Here is a 15811-nt window from a genome sequence, read left to right as displayed (position 1 = left end):
CTTGAGGACCTCCCAAGGTCCCTTCCAACATTATTCTATGTTCTTTCAGGCACTGCAGACCCTAAACACAACACTGCCAAAAATGAAGATTTATTGGTGAAAAGGTACTGCAGAATAGAGCCCATCTACTTAGCCGCCCCCAATTTTTTTCCCTGCACCCCACCGTATTTCCCAGTTCTCCTGGTTTTGGAAAGTTCCTGGCTTTTCTTCCAGAAGCAGAGCTTCCCTTTTAGGATGTTCCTGCAGAGATGCAGTTTCCCCTGCAGGATGCTGCTGAGGGTGGAGCTCTGCTTGTCCACGGAAGCGTATGGTGGTTGTGGTGGTCTCCCTCCCTGTCCTCCTCTGCCTTCCCTTTTGTCTCTCTTTCGGCCTCTTCCATCCTCTTCCTTCGGTCTGGGGCTCTGCCTCCAAATGGACAGTCCCTGTTGCAAGTTCAATTTCTTCTCCAGGATGTTACCCAAAATGGTCATCTTTTCACTACCCGAAGACCTCTGTTCTTGAGGTCTCTTGTGGGCTCCTTGTCTAGGAACCTCCAAGGTCTGGCTGAGCTTTGGGTCAAAGGCCAGCCTTCTGATGACAAGACGTTCTTGGTGTGTTTCCTTGGAAGACCAGTTTACCTTCACCTGTTTCTTCTTCCCAGCTTTTGGGGGCCTTCCAGGTGAACAGCTGATAGGCCTCATCCTTCTAGGGAGAGGACATTGGACCCCACTCTTCTGCCCCACAGTTCCTGCTTGCATGAGGTCTACTGGAATCTGCCTTTTCTGCCAGATGACCACATCCTTACCCTCTGGAATTTCACTTGGTTTTAGGACACCATGATCTTTAGGTGATCCCACAACTACTTTTGCTAGTCCGCTGCAAAGCCGATCACCGGTGATGACTCTTGCTTCTTCTGAGAGAGCCACCAAGGATGGGGCAGAGTCCTCAGCTAAAGGGGGTTGTCTCACTACTGAGGAATTAGCCCATGTCCAGCTGCCCATCTCTTCTCTGAAGGACTCTTCTGCTCCCTTGTTCTGATCTTCCCACTTCACTTCCAGCCTTCTTCCTTGGTCCCAGTCATCTTCCCTCATGACTTTACATTCTGTGCTGCCTTGGGACAGGGTCTTTAGGGACAAAAGGCTCTGCTCCTTAGCGATGGAAAAGGTGACTCTCTCCTTTCTCCCCTCTTCCTTACTATCTGTCTTCAGGGTCAAGCTACAACTTTCATGATGGACCTGAAGTTCAACATCTGTCCTTACAAAGTCTTGATTTTGATGGAGGCCCTTTCTACTCTCCTTGGGAGGTTGAACATCTTGGTCTTCTGTGGAGGACCTCTTTCCTCTAGAGGATGAAGGATGTTGCAGGTAGAGGAATCTCTCGCAGTCGGAGAACCAACGGTCCAGCAGTTGGGTTCTAAAAAATGTTTGGCACCTGGTTGCTTGTTCCAGAGAATGGTCAAGGAACTCTCTCCACGTAAGCCTACTTCCTCTCCTTTGTAGTCTACTGCTCTGTCTGGCATGATGCCCCCTCCTGATGTGCCTGTAACATCTGGCTACAACATCCTCATAGCAGGAATTGGGAACAAGAACATGGTGTGGGAAAAAATATGAGACTTGTTGAGAAATAGGAGCATGATACGGTTGAACGTGTGCCTCCCAAGGCCTGTAATACATCTTGGCAGCTTCTGACTCTTGAAGAGAAGAACGACTCATGTTGTCTCCTGAGGACCCTTCCAACTCTGTCATGTTGTCTCCTGAGGACTCTTCCAACTCTGCCATGTTGTCTCCTGAGGACCAAGGAGAATCCTGAGCTTCGTTGTCTTCTGCTAGTAGAGAGGAATCGTCTACTACAGCTTCCCCTCTCTTCCCTAAGACTTGCTTCTTTTTCTTCTTTTTTTCTGGCCATTTTGGTTGTCTATCAGACTTTGACGAGGAGATTGAGGCTTTCTTGGGGGCTGATGAATGACAGGAAAGACAGCTGGATATCTTAGGAGACTTTTTCAGTTCCCTGCTAGGAGCTGAAGGTTTCACAGGAGTGCCTCTCTGTTTGGTTGTCCTCTGAGAACCGTCTTCCATTTGCCAGGTGACCATCTTTGCCTTAAAGCCTGGGAGAGGCATCTTGTTCTTCACCCTTGGTGTGGTCCTTCCACTTCCAATCTTCACTTTTTGGAAGCTGGCTATATTTTCAACACTGGACATGTAATCCCTGGTGGTGTATGCAGAAGGAGAGGAAGGTGGCAGGATCTGAGGATCTTCTGTCCCGTTAGAAATCCTTGAAGGCTGCACAGAGGTGGCTAGGGGTAGATATGGCAAGAGAGGCTGGGATCCAGTCATCTCAAAGCAAGAAGGAGATCTAGGTGGCAAGAGCACGCTCAGAGATCGCTGAACCCTTTCTGGAAGTCCCCATCGATGCTCTGACGTAAGATGTCTCAGGTGGGCCTCCAAGAGTTCCTTTACATCAACGCTGAGAAAATCGAGGTCTTGACTAAGGATTTGCACTTCTCCTCTATCACGTGGGCGAAACTTGCCCACAGTTTCTGCGGTGATCTTCTCTGCTTTAAAGAGATGTGGGGCAAAAGCTTGCAACGATTTTAGCACTGTTGATGGCAAGCCCCACGCATGCTGGATTCTCTTCCACTGGATGTGGAATTCCAGAAGGTTCCGGCTGCTCTCTGGGAGGAAAGAGAGCTCGGTACCAGAGCAAATCTGGACTTTAGTTTGCCTAGACTTGCCTGTTGCCCTCTGTCTCTTATTGGCAACTTTGCTCTTGGGCTTTTCTAAGGTCTTCTGCTTGAGCTCTGGCTTAAACAATACCGGTTCATAGATGTCTGCGGCTTGCAAATCAGGTCCACTTTTCTGTAAGGATTTGGGTGGTAAAGGCAAGAGAGGCTGGAATCCAGTCATCCCGGGATGAGAAGGAGATCCGGGTGGTAGGAAGGCCCTCAGAGATTGCCAAACTCTTTCTGGAAGGCCCCATCTGTGCTCTGATGTACGATGTCTCAGATGGGCCTCCAAGCGTTCTTTCACCTCAATGCTGAGGAAAAGAAGGTCTTGACTAAGGATCTGCACGTCTATTTTTTCCCTTCTGGGTTTCCTAGATGTGATTTTCCCAGTAGTCCTCTCTGATTGAAGAAGATACGGGGCAAAGACATGGAGAGATCTAAGCACCATCGATGGTAGGCCCCATGCATGCTGGATTTTCTTTCGTTGGATGTGGAATTCCAGAAGGTTCCGGCTACTCTCTGCGAGGAAAGAGAGCACCATTTTGGTACCAAAGCAAGTCTGGGCTTTAGTTTGGCTAGGCCTACCTGTTGCTCTTTGTCTCTTATTGCCAATTTTGCTCTTGGGCTTTCCTAGAGTCCTCTTCGTCTTGGCCTCTGGCTTAAAAATCACCAGTTCGTAGATGTCTTCAGTTGTCTGTAAGGATTTGGGTGGTAAAAGCAAATGAGGCTGGGATCCAGTCACCTCAGGACGAGAAGGAGATCCGGGTGGAAGGAATGCCCTCAGAGATTGCTGAACCCTTTCCGGAAGGCCCCATCTGTGCGCTGATGTGCGATGTCTCAGGTGGGCCTCCAAGCGTTGCTTTACCTCAATGCTGAGGAAATTGAGTTCTTGGCTAAGGATTTGCAAGTCTCTTATCTCCCTTCTGGGTGTCCTAGATGTGGTCTTCCCAATAGTCCTCTCTGATTGAAGAAGATACGGGGCAAAGACGTGGAGAGATCTAAGCACCATCAATGGTAGGCCCCATGCATGTTGGATTTTCTTTCGTTGGATGTGGAATTCCAGGAGGTCCCTCTCCTCAATGGGGAGGAAAGAGAGCACTATTTTGGGACATAAGCGCCTCATTCCTTCAGTAGCCCCTCCTGTCTTAACTGGTAATGCTTTTGGAGGTGTCTTCATCACCCCCAAATGGTGCTTTGCCTTTTGCAATGGCACTGAAATTTGGGGAGCAGATGATATGTCTTGAAATGGTCTATGCTTGCAAGGCCAGACAGACTGTCCTGGAACCTGGGAAGAGGGGAGAGGAGGAAGGAATGGATGAAATGAATGTTGAATCCTTTTTGGAATCTCCCACTTATGCTTTATGGCCATGGTCCTCACGCTGGTCTCCAGATGTTCCTGTGTATTTGTGTTGAGGAACCAAAGCTGCTGGGCCTTCGTTTCCAAATCTGCCTTGTCTCTTGGACTCCTCTGGGTTCTCTTTCTGGTGTGCTTCTGTAGGTCAAGCGGAAAAGGAGCAAATATTCGCAGAGATTTCAAGATGGCGGATGGCAGTCCCCATGCGTGCTGGATCTTCTTGTGGGTGACATGAAACTCCAAAAGATCCCAGGACGTATGGATGTAGAAAAGCAGCCTCACCTCAGGGGATCTGATGGCAGCCACTGGAAAGCTGGAACTAGTTCTTGCATCTGGTTTCCTCTGGTGGATGTTCTTCATAGGCTTTATGGTGGCTTCTTTCCAGGATGGAGATCCTTCTCTTCTGGAATGGGAAGTATGAGCTGCCTCTTGCAGGTGGAATCCCAAATGACGTTCACAGTGGGGTTTTTCATCAGTGACCTGTGGAGGAGGAACCATTGCTCTCAATGAATCTTGGATCAGTTGAGGAAGGCCCCATTTATGTTCCCTGGTCCAACACTTCACATGGGATTCCAGGCGATCTTTTGCATCTTGACTAAAAAAATGCAAACAACGGGGAGCGACCAGCACTTTACTCAGAGACGATGGCACTTGTACCCCCCTATGTGTTTTTCTTCCATCTCCCAATCTCTGCAGACCTCTGAAGGACCTCTTCTGAGGCTCAGGTGGGACCGGTGCAAAAGCCTGTAGAGATTTGTGTACAAGAGCAGGTAATCCCCATTCATGCTGGATCCTCTTGTATTGTACATGTAATCCCATAAATTCCAGGTCTTCCTGTTTAAGGGACATGGGGGTGGTCTGTTTGTCAAGTGCCATCTTTTCTCTCCCAGACCTTGAGACTTTTTCTTGGGACATTTTTCCTAGAAAATCAGCTTTGGGGAGAGCCCTCTTGACTGTGGTTACATGATGTATGTTTTCTGCTTTGTGCCGTTGCTTTGAGGCAGTCTGGAAGAGTCGGTTGTAGGCATGCCATGGGGTTTTGGCTTGACCCTGGTCGCCCTCAACTTGGGAATGAGAAGCAGGGGGCAGAAACATTTTCAATGATTCCTGGACCCGTTTGGGAAGACCCCATCGATGGGCTGCAGTTCGGTTCTTCATGTGAGCCTCCAGTAGCTTCTGCGTCGCAAGAGCCACGAAAAACAAGCTCGTGGTTATTTTAATTGTCACTTTTAATACACCCCATGAACCGGTAATGGCAATGCCAAATCCCTCCAAAAGCTGTTCTGGTTCTAAAGCAAAGGCCTGAAGAGATTTTTGAACCATGGATGGTAATCCCCATTCATGTTGTAACTTCTTGCGCCGAACGTGCATCTCCAGAAGGTCCAAAATCTCTGTTTGGACAAAACATGGACCTTTCCTTGAGAATCTCAATTCTTTTGTTCTGGAACCCATTGCATTGACTGTTTGATTCTCCTGGCCAACATTCTTCTCCAGAGTCCATCTCCTGAGCTTGGACATCTCTAGTAGTGGGCTTCCTACAATAACATTGCCAAACATCTTGTTCAAGGATTTAGTGTAGATACTGGGAAGACCCCAAAGATGCATTAATTGCTTGTGTTTAATGTTCAAGTTCATCTTTTCCACAACATCCTGTTCCACAAAATACAAGCAAGATGGTCTGGGTTTGATTTCTGAGGACACAAGGGAACATTTAGGAAGGAAAGCATGTTTGATGGGACCAGAAAACTTCTTATATCCTATTAACTGGAACTTAATCTCCAGAGATTTTTTCTTGAGGTGAGTCTCCAGAGTATATCTAAGCAGATCTTCTAGACATCCCTTGTTCTTTGGGAGGAGAGCATTGGTTTCTTCCCACCTTCCACTGTCCACCTGAGTTTCTCCAAATGTGGCTTGAGGTTTCTCCTCTGGAACGAGGGAGTGAAAAAACTTTACAGACCGATGGACTTTCTGAGGGATGTCCCACCTTCGCTGTAACTTTAGCCGTTGAAGGTGGAGCTCCAGGTTTTGTTTGACCGTCTCAGAAAGGAAATGCAACTCTAGATGAAGCAAGGAGATCTGAGTCACCTCCTTTGGAAGATCACGATGCCAGTTGGGTGCTTCTCCAATTAAGCTTCTAAGTGACCTCTGGACCAGGGTAGAATATCCCCACTCGTGTTGTAGTCTCTTCTTCTTAACATGCATTTCTAAGTTTTCTCTGACTGCATTTTTGAAAAACAGGGACTTTACTTCTGAAAATTCAACGGGGATCTCTTTAAACTTGACTGAAGACAAAGGTCCTCCAGGACACATAGCTGCCAATATCTCCACATACTTCAGCCCCAGGCCCCAGAGGGATACCAAGCGACCCCGTTGCAAAGCTACTTCGATCCGACCCATGGCTGCCAAGTCAAAGAAGAGGCAGGGGCTACGAGTCTGTGGGGTCTTGAGACCAGGAAGGATCAGTTTGGGAAGGGGTTGGCTTGCAGACAACCACACACAGCGCCATGAGATTCGTGAGAGAGCAGGAAAGGTTTCCAAGCGCACCTCTAAATGTTTCTTAGTCAGGTGGACCTCCAGCTTCTTCAGGGCCTGAAGGCTTAACTTCCGAAGTGACTGAGCTGGACATAATCCAACTCCTTGCATCTTTTGAATGTCCAGTTGAGGTTTTACAAGGCCCCCTGCCCGTGTTTTTATCCCTAGACCGGGCTTCCGTGAATAGTGTTTCACCAACAGCTTGGTCTTCTCTTTGTAGAAAAGTTCTGGGAACAGGCATCTGCATGACTGGAGAACTCTTCTGGGCAAACCCCATCTCTGCTGGAGCTTCATCCTCTGAAGGTGGAACTCTAGGAAGTTGGTGACTTTTGGAGGAAGGAAAAGTAGCTCTTGAGGGAAGATGGAGGCTTGAGTGACAGCCTTTGAAGGACGCAGTGGGGACATGTGGCCACTGAAGTTCCTCAGGGATCTCTGGACCATGAAAGGAAGACCCCACTGGTGCTGTATCCTTTTCTTCCTAAGGTGCATCTCCAAGACCTCCCTGGCTGATGGTTGGAAGAACGGGGTCTTCCCTTCTGCAAATTGAAAGCCAAACTCCCTGGTCCCATCAGATGGATGTGGCCTCTCTGCATCCTGCTGGATGATGGTGGCCATTTCAGTAACAGCTTCCATGTACTTGAGACCGAGCCCCCAGAGAGAGGCCAGGTGGCCCCGTTGCAACGCCGATTCAATCCGACTCATGGCTGCCAAGCCACAGGAGGAGCAGAAGATACGGATTTGGGGAGTCTTCAGACCCGGAAGGATAAGCTTGGGGAGAGGTTGCCTTTGAGACCACCAACAACGTTTCCAGGAGATTTGTGGGGCAGCAGGAAAGCTTTCCAAGCGCACCTCCAAATGTTTCTTCGTCAGGTGGACCTGTAGTTTCTTCAAGACTTTCGTTTTTAACATGAGGAGTGGCTGAGCTGGACATAATGGAAGACCCTGATTTTTTCTAACTTTCTCCTCTTCCTTCTTGGGCCTTACAAGGTGCCCTGGTGGTGTTCTTATCCCCAATCTGGGCTGCTGAGAAAAGGGCTTTGCTGCCACTCTCTTCTCTTTATAAAGAAGTTCTGGAAACAGCCGTCGACAGGTTTCCAGGACTCTTCTGGGCAAGCCCCACCTCTGCTGGAGCTTCAATCTTTGAAGATGGAACTCCAGGAGGATGCAGGTGTCCTCGGGAAGAAAGGCAAGTTTCTGTGGCAGAGTTTCGATGCGGTTCCTGGTCTTGTGGAGGACGGAAAAACGTGGGACTATACTCGGCATGAAAGCCTTCAGAGATCTCCTGATCACACTCGGGAGACCCCACTCATGCTGCAGCCTCTTTTTTCTCACATGGGCTTCCAAGGTTTCTCGCCCCCCCTGCTGGAGAAATGGGGTCTGCGCCCCTGAGAATTCAGAAGCTTCCCTTCTGCATGGGAAGGGCTTGGAGGAAGATGGAGGAGGGGCCATTGCAACCAGGGACTCTACGTACCGCTTTCCCAGGTCCCAACAGGAACTCAGGCGCCATCTCTGCACAACCATCTCCATCTTCTTAGCATCCTGGGGGAGCACAAAGGGGAGGAAGACCAGGCGAGCTTGCAAGGGTTTGTCCGCACGAGATACCAGCTTGGGCAGAGGTTGCACGTTCGAACACACCAAGAGCCTCCAGGAGCGAAGGGCCACATCTGGAAACACCTCTGCTTGTATTTCGACACACTTCTTAGCCAGGTGGAGTTTCACCTTCATCTGAATTACATCCAACGATCTCTGGAGCAATGGTGGACCTGTGACCACTGACCTTTTGGCCTTCTTGCCCGGTTTCTGTACTAGAGAAGTTTCACTCTTGGGCAGAGGAAGTGGCTTCATGTGCCTGAGAGCCTCTTGGACCCTCCTGGGCAGCTGCCAAAGCTTCAGCTGGACTCTCTTCTTGAGATGAAGCTCCAGCTTCTTTTTGGTCTTGGCGGCCACAAAGGCGAGGACCCGAGGCCTTCTCACCACAACCCTGACCCCCAGGGGCCTCTCCGAGGAGGAAGCTGGAGCCGAGGGCATGAAGCTCCGGAGGGACCTGAGGAGAATCCAGGACATCCCCAGCAGATGCTGGAGCCTCTTGGCTACCCAATGAGACTCTAAGCTCTGAATCATAGCTTCTTTCATGAAGGAGACGGGCACAGATGGAAAGTGTATCTCCTCTCCCTTGGCAGCCTCAGGAGAAGCTTGCTTGGGTGAGCTTCTGCTACTCTTCTGCTTTTGAAGGACACTTTTGTGGTGCTTACGGGACCTGCAGCTCTTCAGTCTGCTGAAGATGAGGGTAGAGTGGCCAGAAGAATCTGTCCAGCTACTGATGGAGGAGGTCTCATAAGTGCTGGAGGACAAGCTCGAGAGGTCCTCCATATAAACATCCAGCTCCCCAGAGACACTGCCCTGTGTCTTTTGATCCTGGAGGCTACGTTTCGAGGCCTTCTTCCCCGCTGCGACACTTGCCACATGCTGTGTTGTATCAGTGGATGCTGTGCCCTCTGGGCCAAAGGAAACAGGTCCCACGCAGGCAGAAGTCACACTGGAGGTCCAAATGCAGGACTCCTGTTCTTCCTCTACTGAGGTGGCAGTGGAGACTTTGGCTTCCTTGCAAGGCCTGGGAGAAAGCCGGAATCTGGATTTGGCGTAGCCACAATGCTCTGTGCGTTGCCAATAAATGAGCTGCCATGCCTCCTGAGCTACCCGCAGGCACACCTGGCAGGCCAGTTCTTTGCAGAGCAATTGACGGAGACGCTGGTAGGGCGTCTGATGGACACCGTCTTCGGTGGTCCCTGCAGAGGAGAAGAATTGTCCCAACATTGGATCTCTTTGGGGAACACCTTTGCCTGCCCCATCTAAACGTAAAATGGCCCAGATGGTGCTACATGAAGCAACCTAGAACTAAGGAGAAATTTCCTGGCAGTTAGAACAATTAATCAGTGGAACAGCTGGCCTTCAGACGTTGTGGGTGCTCCATCACCGGAGGCTTTTAAGGACAAACAATTGTCCAGAATGGTATACAGCAGTGGTGGCGAACCTATGGCACGGGTGCCAGAGGCGGCACTCAGAGCCCTCTCTGTGGGCACGCGTGCCGTTGCCCCAGTCCTAGGCCTTCAGCTGGGTTTTATAAAACCTTTTTGCTTTAGGCCTCCACCGCCGTGTGCAAAAAAAAAAAAAAAGATTCAGTCAATTTCAACTTCTTGCGGGGAAAAACAATCTTGCAAAGTTGGAATTGATTGATTTTAGTCCCACCCAGTCTGCCGTTACCACCGCAGCCACGCCCAGCCAATGGGCCATGCCCAGCCAATGGGCCACACCTACCCGGCACCTGACGATGCATAAGTGGGTTTGGGGTTGCAGTATGGGCACTCAGTGTCTAAAAGGTTCGCCATCACTGGTATACAGTCTCCTGCGTGAGCAGGAGGTTGGACTAGAAGACCTCCAAGGTTCCTTCCAGGTCTGTTATTCTATTAATTAATTAACCAGTAGAATGGCTTGCCTCCAGAAGTTGTGGGTGCTCCATTACTGGAGGTTTTTAAGAAGAGATTGGACAACTATTTGTGCAGGATGAAGTCTCCTGCTTGAGCAGGGGGTTGGACTAGAAGACCTCCAAGATCTCTTCTGTTATTCTGCTCCATGCTCAGTTGAAGAGGACTGCTTGCAAGCTATTTCTCTAAGAGGGCAGGGGATGAATGTTTCAGCTGAATCAAGGAATCTTAGGACTGGGAGGGACCTTTGAGATCCGCTAGTTCAACCCCCTGCTCAAGGCAGGAGACCTTATACCATCCTGAACAAATGATTGTCCCGTCTTTTCTTGAAAACTCTGGGAGCCAAACCCTTACATTGATTACAGGTAGTCCTCAGGTTACATCTACCATTGTGTCCAAAATTTCTGTTGCTAAGACATTGGTTGAGTGATTTTTGCCCCAATTTATGAGCTTTCTTGCTACAGTTATTAAATGAAGCACTGCAGTTGTAAAGTTGGTCACACACTTGTCAAGTGAATCTGACTTCCACACTGAGAAAAACTAATTCACTTAAAATTGTGGACTCCGCTTAACGAACACAGCATTCACTTAACAACTGCCGCATAAAATGTTAGAAAAGCGTATCCAGTCTTGTGATGCCTTGACTGACAAGCACAATGACTTCCGGCCATAATCGCAGTTTTGAGTATGGTTATAGCTTGAGGAGTAGTTGTATGCCCAGTTCTACTGCCTTTGTTTTAAGTCAAATGGTGCCTCTCGTCCATTTTAAATGGTTAGTCCTGGAGTAAGGTCCTGTTGATTGTTTTTGATAGATATGCCTTGATTAATACAAGGTAAGCTGTCCTGGGTAGCGTTTTTAGAGAAAAGCAAAATTGGAACGAAACAGAAAGGATCGCCCCTCGACAAGGATGACAGGTCCATTGGTGAAGTGGTTCATATTTTGAGAGCCAGTTTGGTATCATGATGATAGCACCAGGCTAGAATCAGGGATCTTGAGTTCTAATGCTGCCTTGGGCACAAAGCCAACTGAGTGGCCTTGGGCCAGACACTTCCTCTCAGCCCTTGGAAGCAGGGAATAGCAAACCACTTATGAAAAACCTTGGCGAGAAAACTACAGGGCCTTGTCCAGAAGCGGACACAAGGGAACAGAAGAAAGAGACAGAGAGAGAGAGAGAGAGAGCGGAAAGGAGAAGATGATAGCTAGCTAGGGAGATAGAGAGATAGAGAAATAAAGATATAGAGATGATAGATAGATAGATAGATAGATAGATAGATAGATAGATAGATAGACAGATATAGAAATAGATAGATAGATAGAGATAGATAGAGATAGAGAGAGAGATAGAGATAGATAAATAGATAGATAGATAGATAGATAGAGATAGATAGATAGATAGATAGATAGATAGATAGATAGATAGATAGATATAGGTAGAGATAGATAGATAGATATAATAGATAGAAAAAGTACTGCAACAAACTGGTGGATTAAATGCTTGGAAAAACTTAAAACCTTTTCCGACGGTTTTAGTTTCCTGCAGGCTGGCCTCAATTTTCTGCTGAACCTGCAAAGAGACAGAAAAAAGAAAAAAGAATGTGTGTTCTCAGGATCCAAGTGGCCTCATTCTATTCTATTATTCCATTCCATTCCATTCCATTCCATTCTATTCCATTCTATTCTATTCCATTCTATTCCATTCCATTCCATTCACTATTCCAAAGAGATGATCAAAAAGAGCAAAACACCTCCTGGCTAGCAATCAACACCCAGATAACTAGAGACTAACACCAAAATTAACACTAGACCAACAATCAATAATTAAACGGTACCCCAATCTAGAGAAACCCAACTGAGACAAACAATCCAACAGTAAACAACAGTCTAATTAAGGAACCACCAAGAAGAAAACATCACTCCTTCCAAGACTGATGGGGCAAGCAACTAGTATTCAAATAGAGAGCAAACCCCACTCCCTTCTAGCACTGATGGTGTTACCTAATTGGGTCATGAAATGTCTGAAAGAAAACAACCAACCTTAGAGAGCATCAAGGACCCTAAATTTCTGCTCCTCTTCCTCTTCCCCCCCCACTCCTACTCCCTCTCTCCTCCTCCATTTCCTCCCCCCCTTCCTCTCTGCAAACCCCACTCCCTTCTAAGCACTGATGGTATTACCTAGTTCAGTGGTTCTCAACCTTTTTAATGCCGCGACCCCCCCAACCAGTTGTAAGTCGAGGACTACTCAACCGGTTGTAAGTCGAGGACTACGCAACTGGTGCAGCACCGTTGGCAGAATGGGACTTTTGGCGGGCTCAGCAGGGCAGAGACAGCCTGGACAATTCCTATTGGCTTTTGAAAGCCAATAGAATTAGACTCTATTCAAGATAGTCTATTCTATTGGCTTTCAAAAGCCAATAGAATAAAAGGGAGTAGCACAGCTAAGGAAAAGGGGAAAAAATGGCGGACTGCGTTGTTTGGCGACCCCCGTGAAATGGTCGTTCGACCCCAAATGGGGTCCCGACCCACAGGTTGAGAACCACTGACCTAGTTGGATAACGAAACGTCTGCAAAAAAACCAACCAAGCTCAGAGAGCAGCAAGGACCCTAAATTTCTGCTCCTCTTCCTCTTCCCCCCCACTCCCACTTCCTTTCTCTCCCTCCTTTTCCTCCCCCCTTCCTCTCTGCAAACCCCACTCCCTTCTAGCACTGATGGTATTACCTAGTTGGATAACGAAACGTCTGCAAAAAAACCAACCAAGCTCAGAGAGCACCAAGGACCCTTCTCTTTCTTGATGTTAAATTCTCCCTTTGAAAACAAATAAGCCAAATTGGAAATGTAATTTTTCTCCTAATTATCCAATGTTGGGAGTAATTCACTTAACAACTGTGGCAAGAAAGGTTGTAAAATGGGGCAAAATTCACACTGAACAACTGTCTTGCTTAGCAGTGGAAATTTTAGGCCCAAATGTGCTGTAAATCGAGGACTGTCAGTAGATTATTGATTGATAAATGGTTAATAATAACCATTCATTCCTGTCCGACTCTTGGCAATTCTGTGGGCCATGTCTGTCCTTATCAGATAAATGATATAGTTTATAGATAGATGATTGATAGCTACTGTAGATGGATAGATAGGATTGATATACGATTGATATTTGACAGATGATAGATGATTGATAGAGATGTATATAGATGATAGAGAGAGCGCCACATACATTAAAGGCTAAACTATATAAAAAAATGGTTGCTGGAATTGGGTATGTTTAGTTTAATGAAAACTAGGGGGAACATGATCAGTCTTCCAGCATTTGAGAGGCTGCCACAAAGAAGAGTGGAAGGGTCAAGCTATTCTCCAAAGCACCTGGAGGCAGAAGAAGAAGCAACGGATGGAAACTCATCAAGAAGAGAAGCAATCTGGAACTAAGAAGAAATTTCCTGACTGTTAGAATAATTAACCAGTGGAACAACCTGCCTCCAGAAGTTGTGAATGCTCCAGCACTGGAAGTTTTTAAGACGAGAGTGGACAGCCACTTGTCTGAAATGTATAGGGCAGTGGTGGCGAACCTATGGCACGAATGTCAGAGGCGGCACTCAGAGCCCTCTCTGTGGGCACGCGCACCATCGCCCCAGTCCTAGGCCTTCAGCTGGGTTTTATAAAACCTTTTCGCTTTAGGCCTCCGCTGCTGTGTGCAAAAAAAAAAAAAAAAAAGGTTCAATCAGTCAATTTCAACTTCTCATGGGAAAAAAAAAAGATCTTGCAAAGTTGGAATTGATTGATTGAACTTTTTAGTCCCACCCAGTCTGCCGTTACCATTGCAGCCACACCCACCCAATGGGCCACACCCACCCATTGGGCCCCGCCCACCCAGCACCCGACGATACATAAGTGGGTTTTGGGTTGCAGTTTGGGCACTCGGTCTCTAAAAGGTTCGCCATCACTGGTATAGGGTCTTCTGCCTGAGCAGGGGGTTGGACTAGAGGACCTCCAAGGTCCCTTCCAAGTCTGTTATTCTGTTATACACCAGGTTTCTTCAGCATACTCAACTACAGACATAAAGGAGGAGCCGAGGTGGCGCAGCAGTTAGAGTGCAGTACTGCAGGCCACTTTAGCTGACGGTGTTCAGCAGGTCAGCGGTTCAAATCTCACCGGCTCAAGGTTGACTCAGCCTTCCATCCTTCCAAGGTAGGTAAAATGAGGACCCAGATTGTTGGGGGCAATGTAAATATATATATATATACATTGCTTACTGGTGTACACTGCTTAGAGAGTGCTTGCACTTAAAGCGGTATATAAGTCTCATAAATAAATAAATAAATAAAAGTCACAATTTCCTCCCTATGACTTCTTTCCTATGGCATAGGTGTCTCAAAAACTTACGGATTCTGCCTTGGAGAAGCATTTACGAGGGTCAAAGAGGAATTTTAAGCTTCTTTGGAGCAGCTCAAAAGCCACATGCCACACCGTGAAGGTTTTCAAGATTTTCCAGATAATAAAGAAAACTAAGATCAAAGGGGCATTTTTGCCGAGAAGTAGAATAAATTTCTGAAGGGCAAAACTGCCACCACATGGAGCTGCCAGTTCCATATTGGAAGAAAACCCCGATAGCTAAAGTCCTGGGCTGGTTTTAAATACGAAGAGGGTCTTAGTATGATGTGTTCTGAGCGCATCATAAAGGTCGCCACGCTACACTATGCCAGTCCCATCTCACAAGTCCCTCATTATCCTCTTCCTGGAAATTGTCACATAGAAAACCCCTCATGTACTTGCTAGAATTCATGGTGCTCCACCCTCATGTCTATACATTTATCTTCTGGAGTTTATCATCTTAGAAAATCAGAATAGAGCTGGAAGGGATCTTGGAGGTCATCTAGTCCAACCCCCTGCTCAGGCAGGAAACCCTATACCATTTCGGACAAATGGCTGTCCAGTCTCTTCTTAAAAACTTCCAGTGTTGGAGCACCTACTGCTTCTGGAGGCAGGCTGTTCCACTGGTTAATTGTTCCCACAGTTAGGAAGTTTCTCCTTAATTTCAGGCTGCTTTTCTGCTTCATTAGTTTCCATGTTGCTTTTTGTTCTGCCTTGGAGAGTAGATTGACCCCCCCTCTTCTTCTTTTTTTAATATATTTTATTGATTTTTAACAATAACAATCTTTAATGCTTAGCAAACAGCGTGTTGTCTGGTTCATATATTTAAAAACAATAATTAATTTCTATAATTCCATAGTCAATATATTAGTTAATGATATGTTTCCTTGATCTTCTTCCAGTAGTATTCTCCTTTTGTCAACATTAAACAAATACAGTTCTTAATACTTTCAATACCTTCCAATACAAGGTTGAATATAAACATTTTTCTTGTGTTTGTACAAATAACAATAAGATCAACATAAAACATCTTTTCTAATTGGCTTATGTTTCAATTGTATTTATAAAGGTCATCTTAGTGAGTCACTATGTGTCCTGTTTTCAAGATTCTTATTAAAGCTTAGTTTCCCCTCAGTGTTCAAACCACTTTTTATCAGTCATGATTTTCTCAAAGTTAATTACCTTTAAATATCTAAACTTTTCATTCACATACACCATCCCAATTATTTTTACATTTCATATATTATAAAAGATACTATACTACTTATATATCTTATCCCTCTTACTGTAGAGCTCCTTTATATCCAAAATTTATCTATTCTTTTAACCATATTCAAACAAGTGTTTAATCATATAGTACTCCATCTGGTAAATCGAG

The 15811-nt window shown here is 46.6% G+C and overlaps 1 protein-coding gene across 1 annotated transcript; it reads right to left on the bottom strand.

Moving 5' to 3' along the window:
- Positions 1-83: 83 nt before the first annotated feature.
- Positions 84-14913, bottom strand: FAM205A (family with sequence similarity 205 member A). The gene is made up of 3 exons (XM_039355400.1): positions 14446-14913; positions 11583-11634; positions 84-9373 (listed from the first exon to the last, which is right to left on the bottom strand). Exons 1-3 carry the CDS (start codon positions 14650-14652, stop codon positions 126-128), a joined length of 9507 nt encoding a protein of 3168 aa, XP_039211334.1. The 5' UTR covers positions 14653-14913; the 3' UTR covers positions 84-125.
- Between the last annotated feature and the right edge of the window lie 898 nt (positions 14914-15811).

Source organism: Crotalus tigris, unplaced genomic scaffold (assembly GCF_016545835.1).
Source record: "Crotalus tigris isolate CLP2741 ecotype Arizona unplaced genomic scaffold, ASM1654583v1 scf7180000018684.1183181, whole genome shotgun sequence".
Classification (NCBI taxonomy): domain Eukaryota; kingdom Metazoa; phylum Chordata; class Lepidosauria; order Squamata; family Viperidae; genus Crotalus; species Crotalus tigris.
The sequence above is the reverse complement of the archived record's forward strand: the minus strand, read 5'-3'. Positions and strand labels throughout refer to the sequence as shown.

Bases quoted from the DNA above. Each gene is read 5' to 3' on its own strand.
- FAM205A (XM_039355400.1), bottom strand. From the start codon at position 14,652: ATGGAACTGGCAGCTCCATGTGGTGGCAGTTTTGCCCTTCAGAAATTT. The intron at 11,635-14,445 runs GTAAGTTTTTGA...GTCTCTTTGCAG, and splicing joins GCTTCTCCAAGGCAGAATCC to GTTCAGCAGAAAATTGAGGC. The intron at 9,374-11,582 runs GTTTTAAGTTTT...TCTCCTCTGCAG, and splicing joins AACTAAAACCGTCGGAAAAG to GGACCACCGAAGACGGTGTC.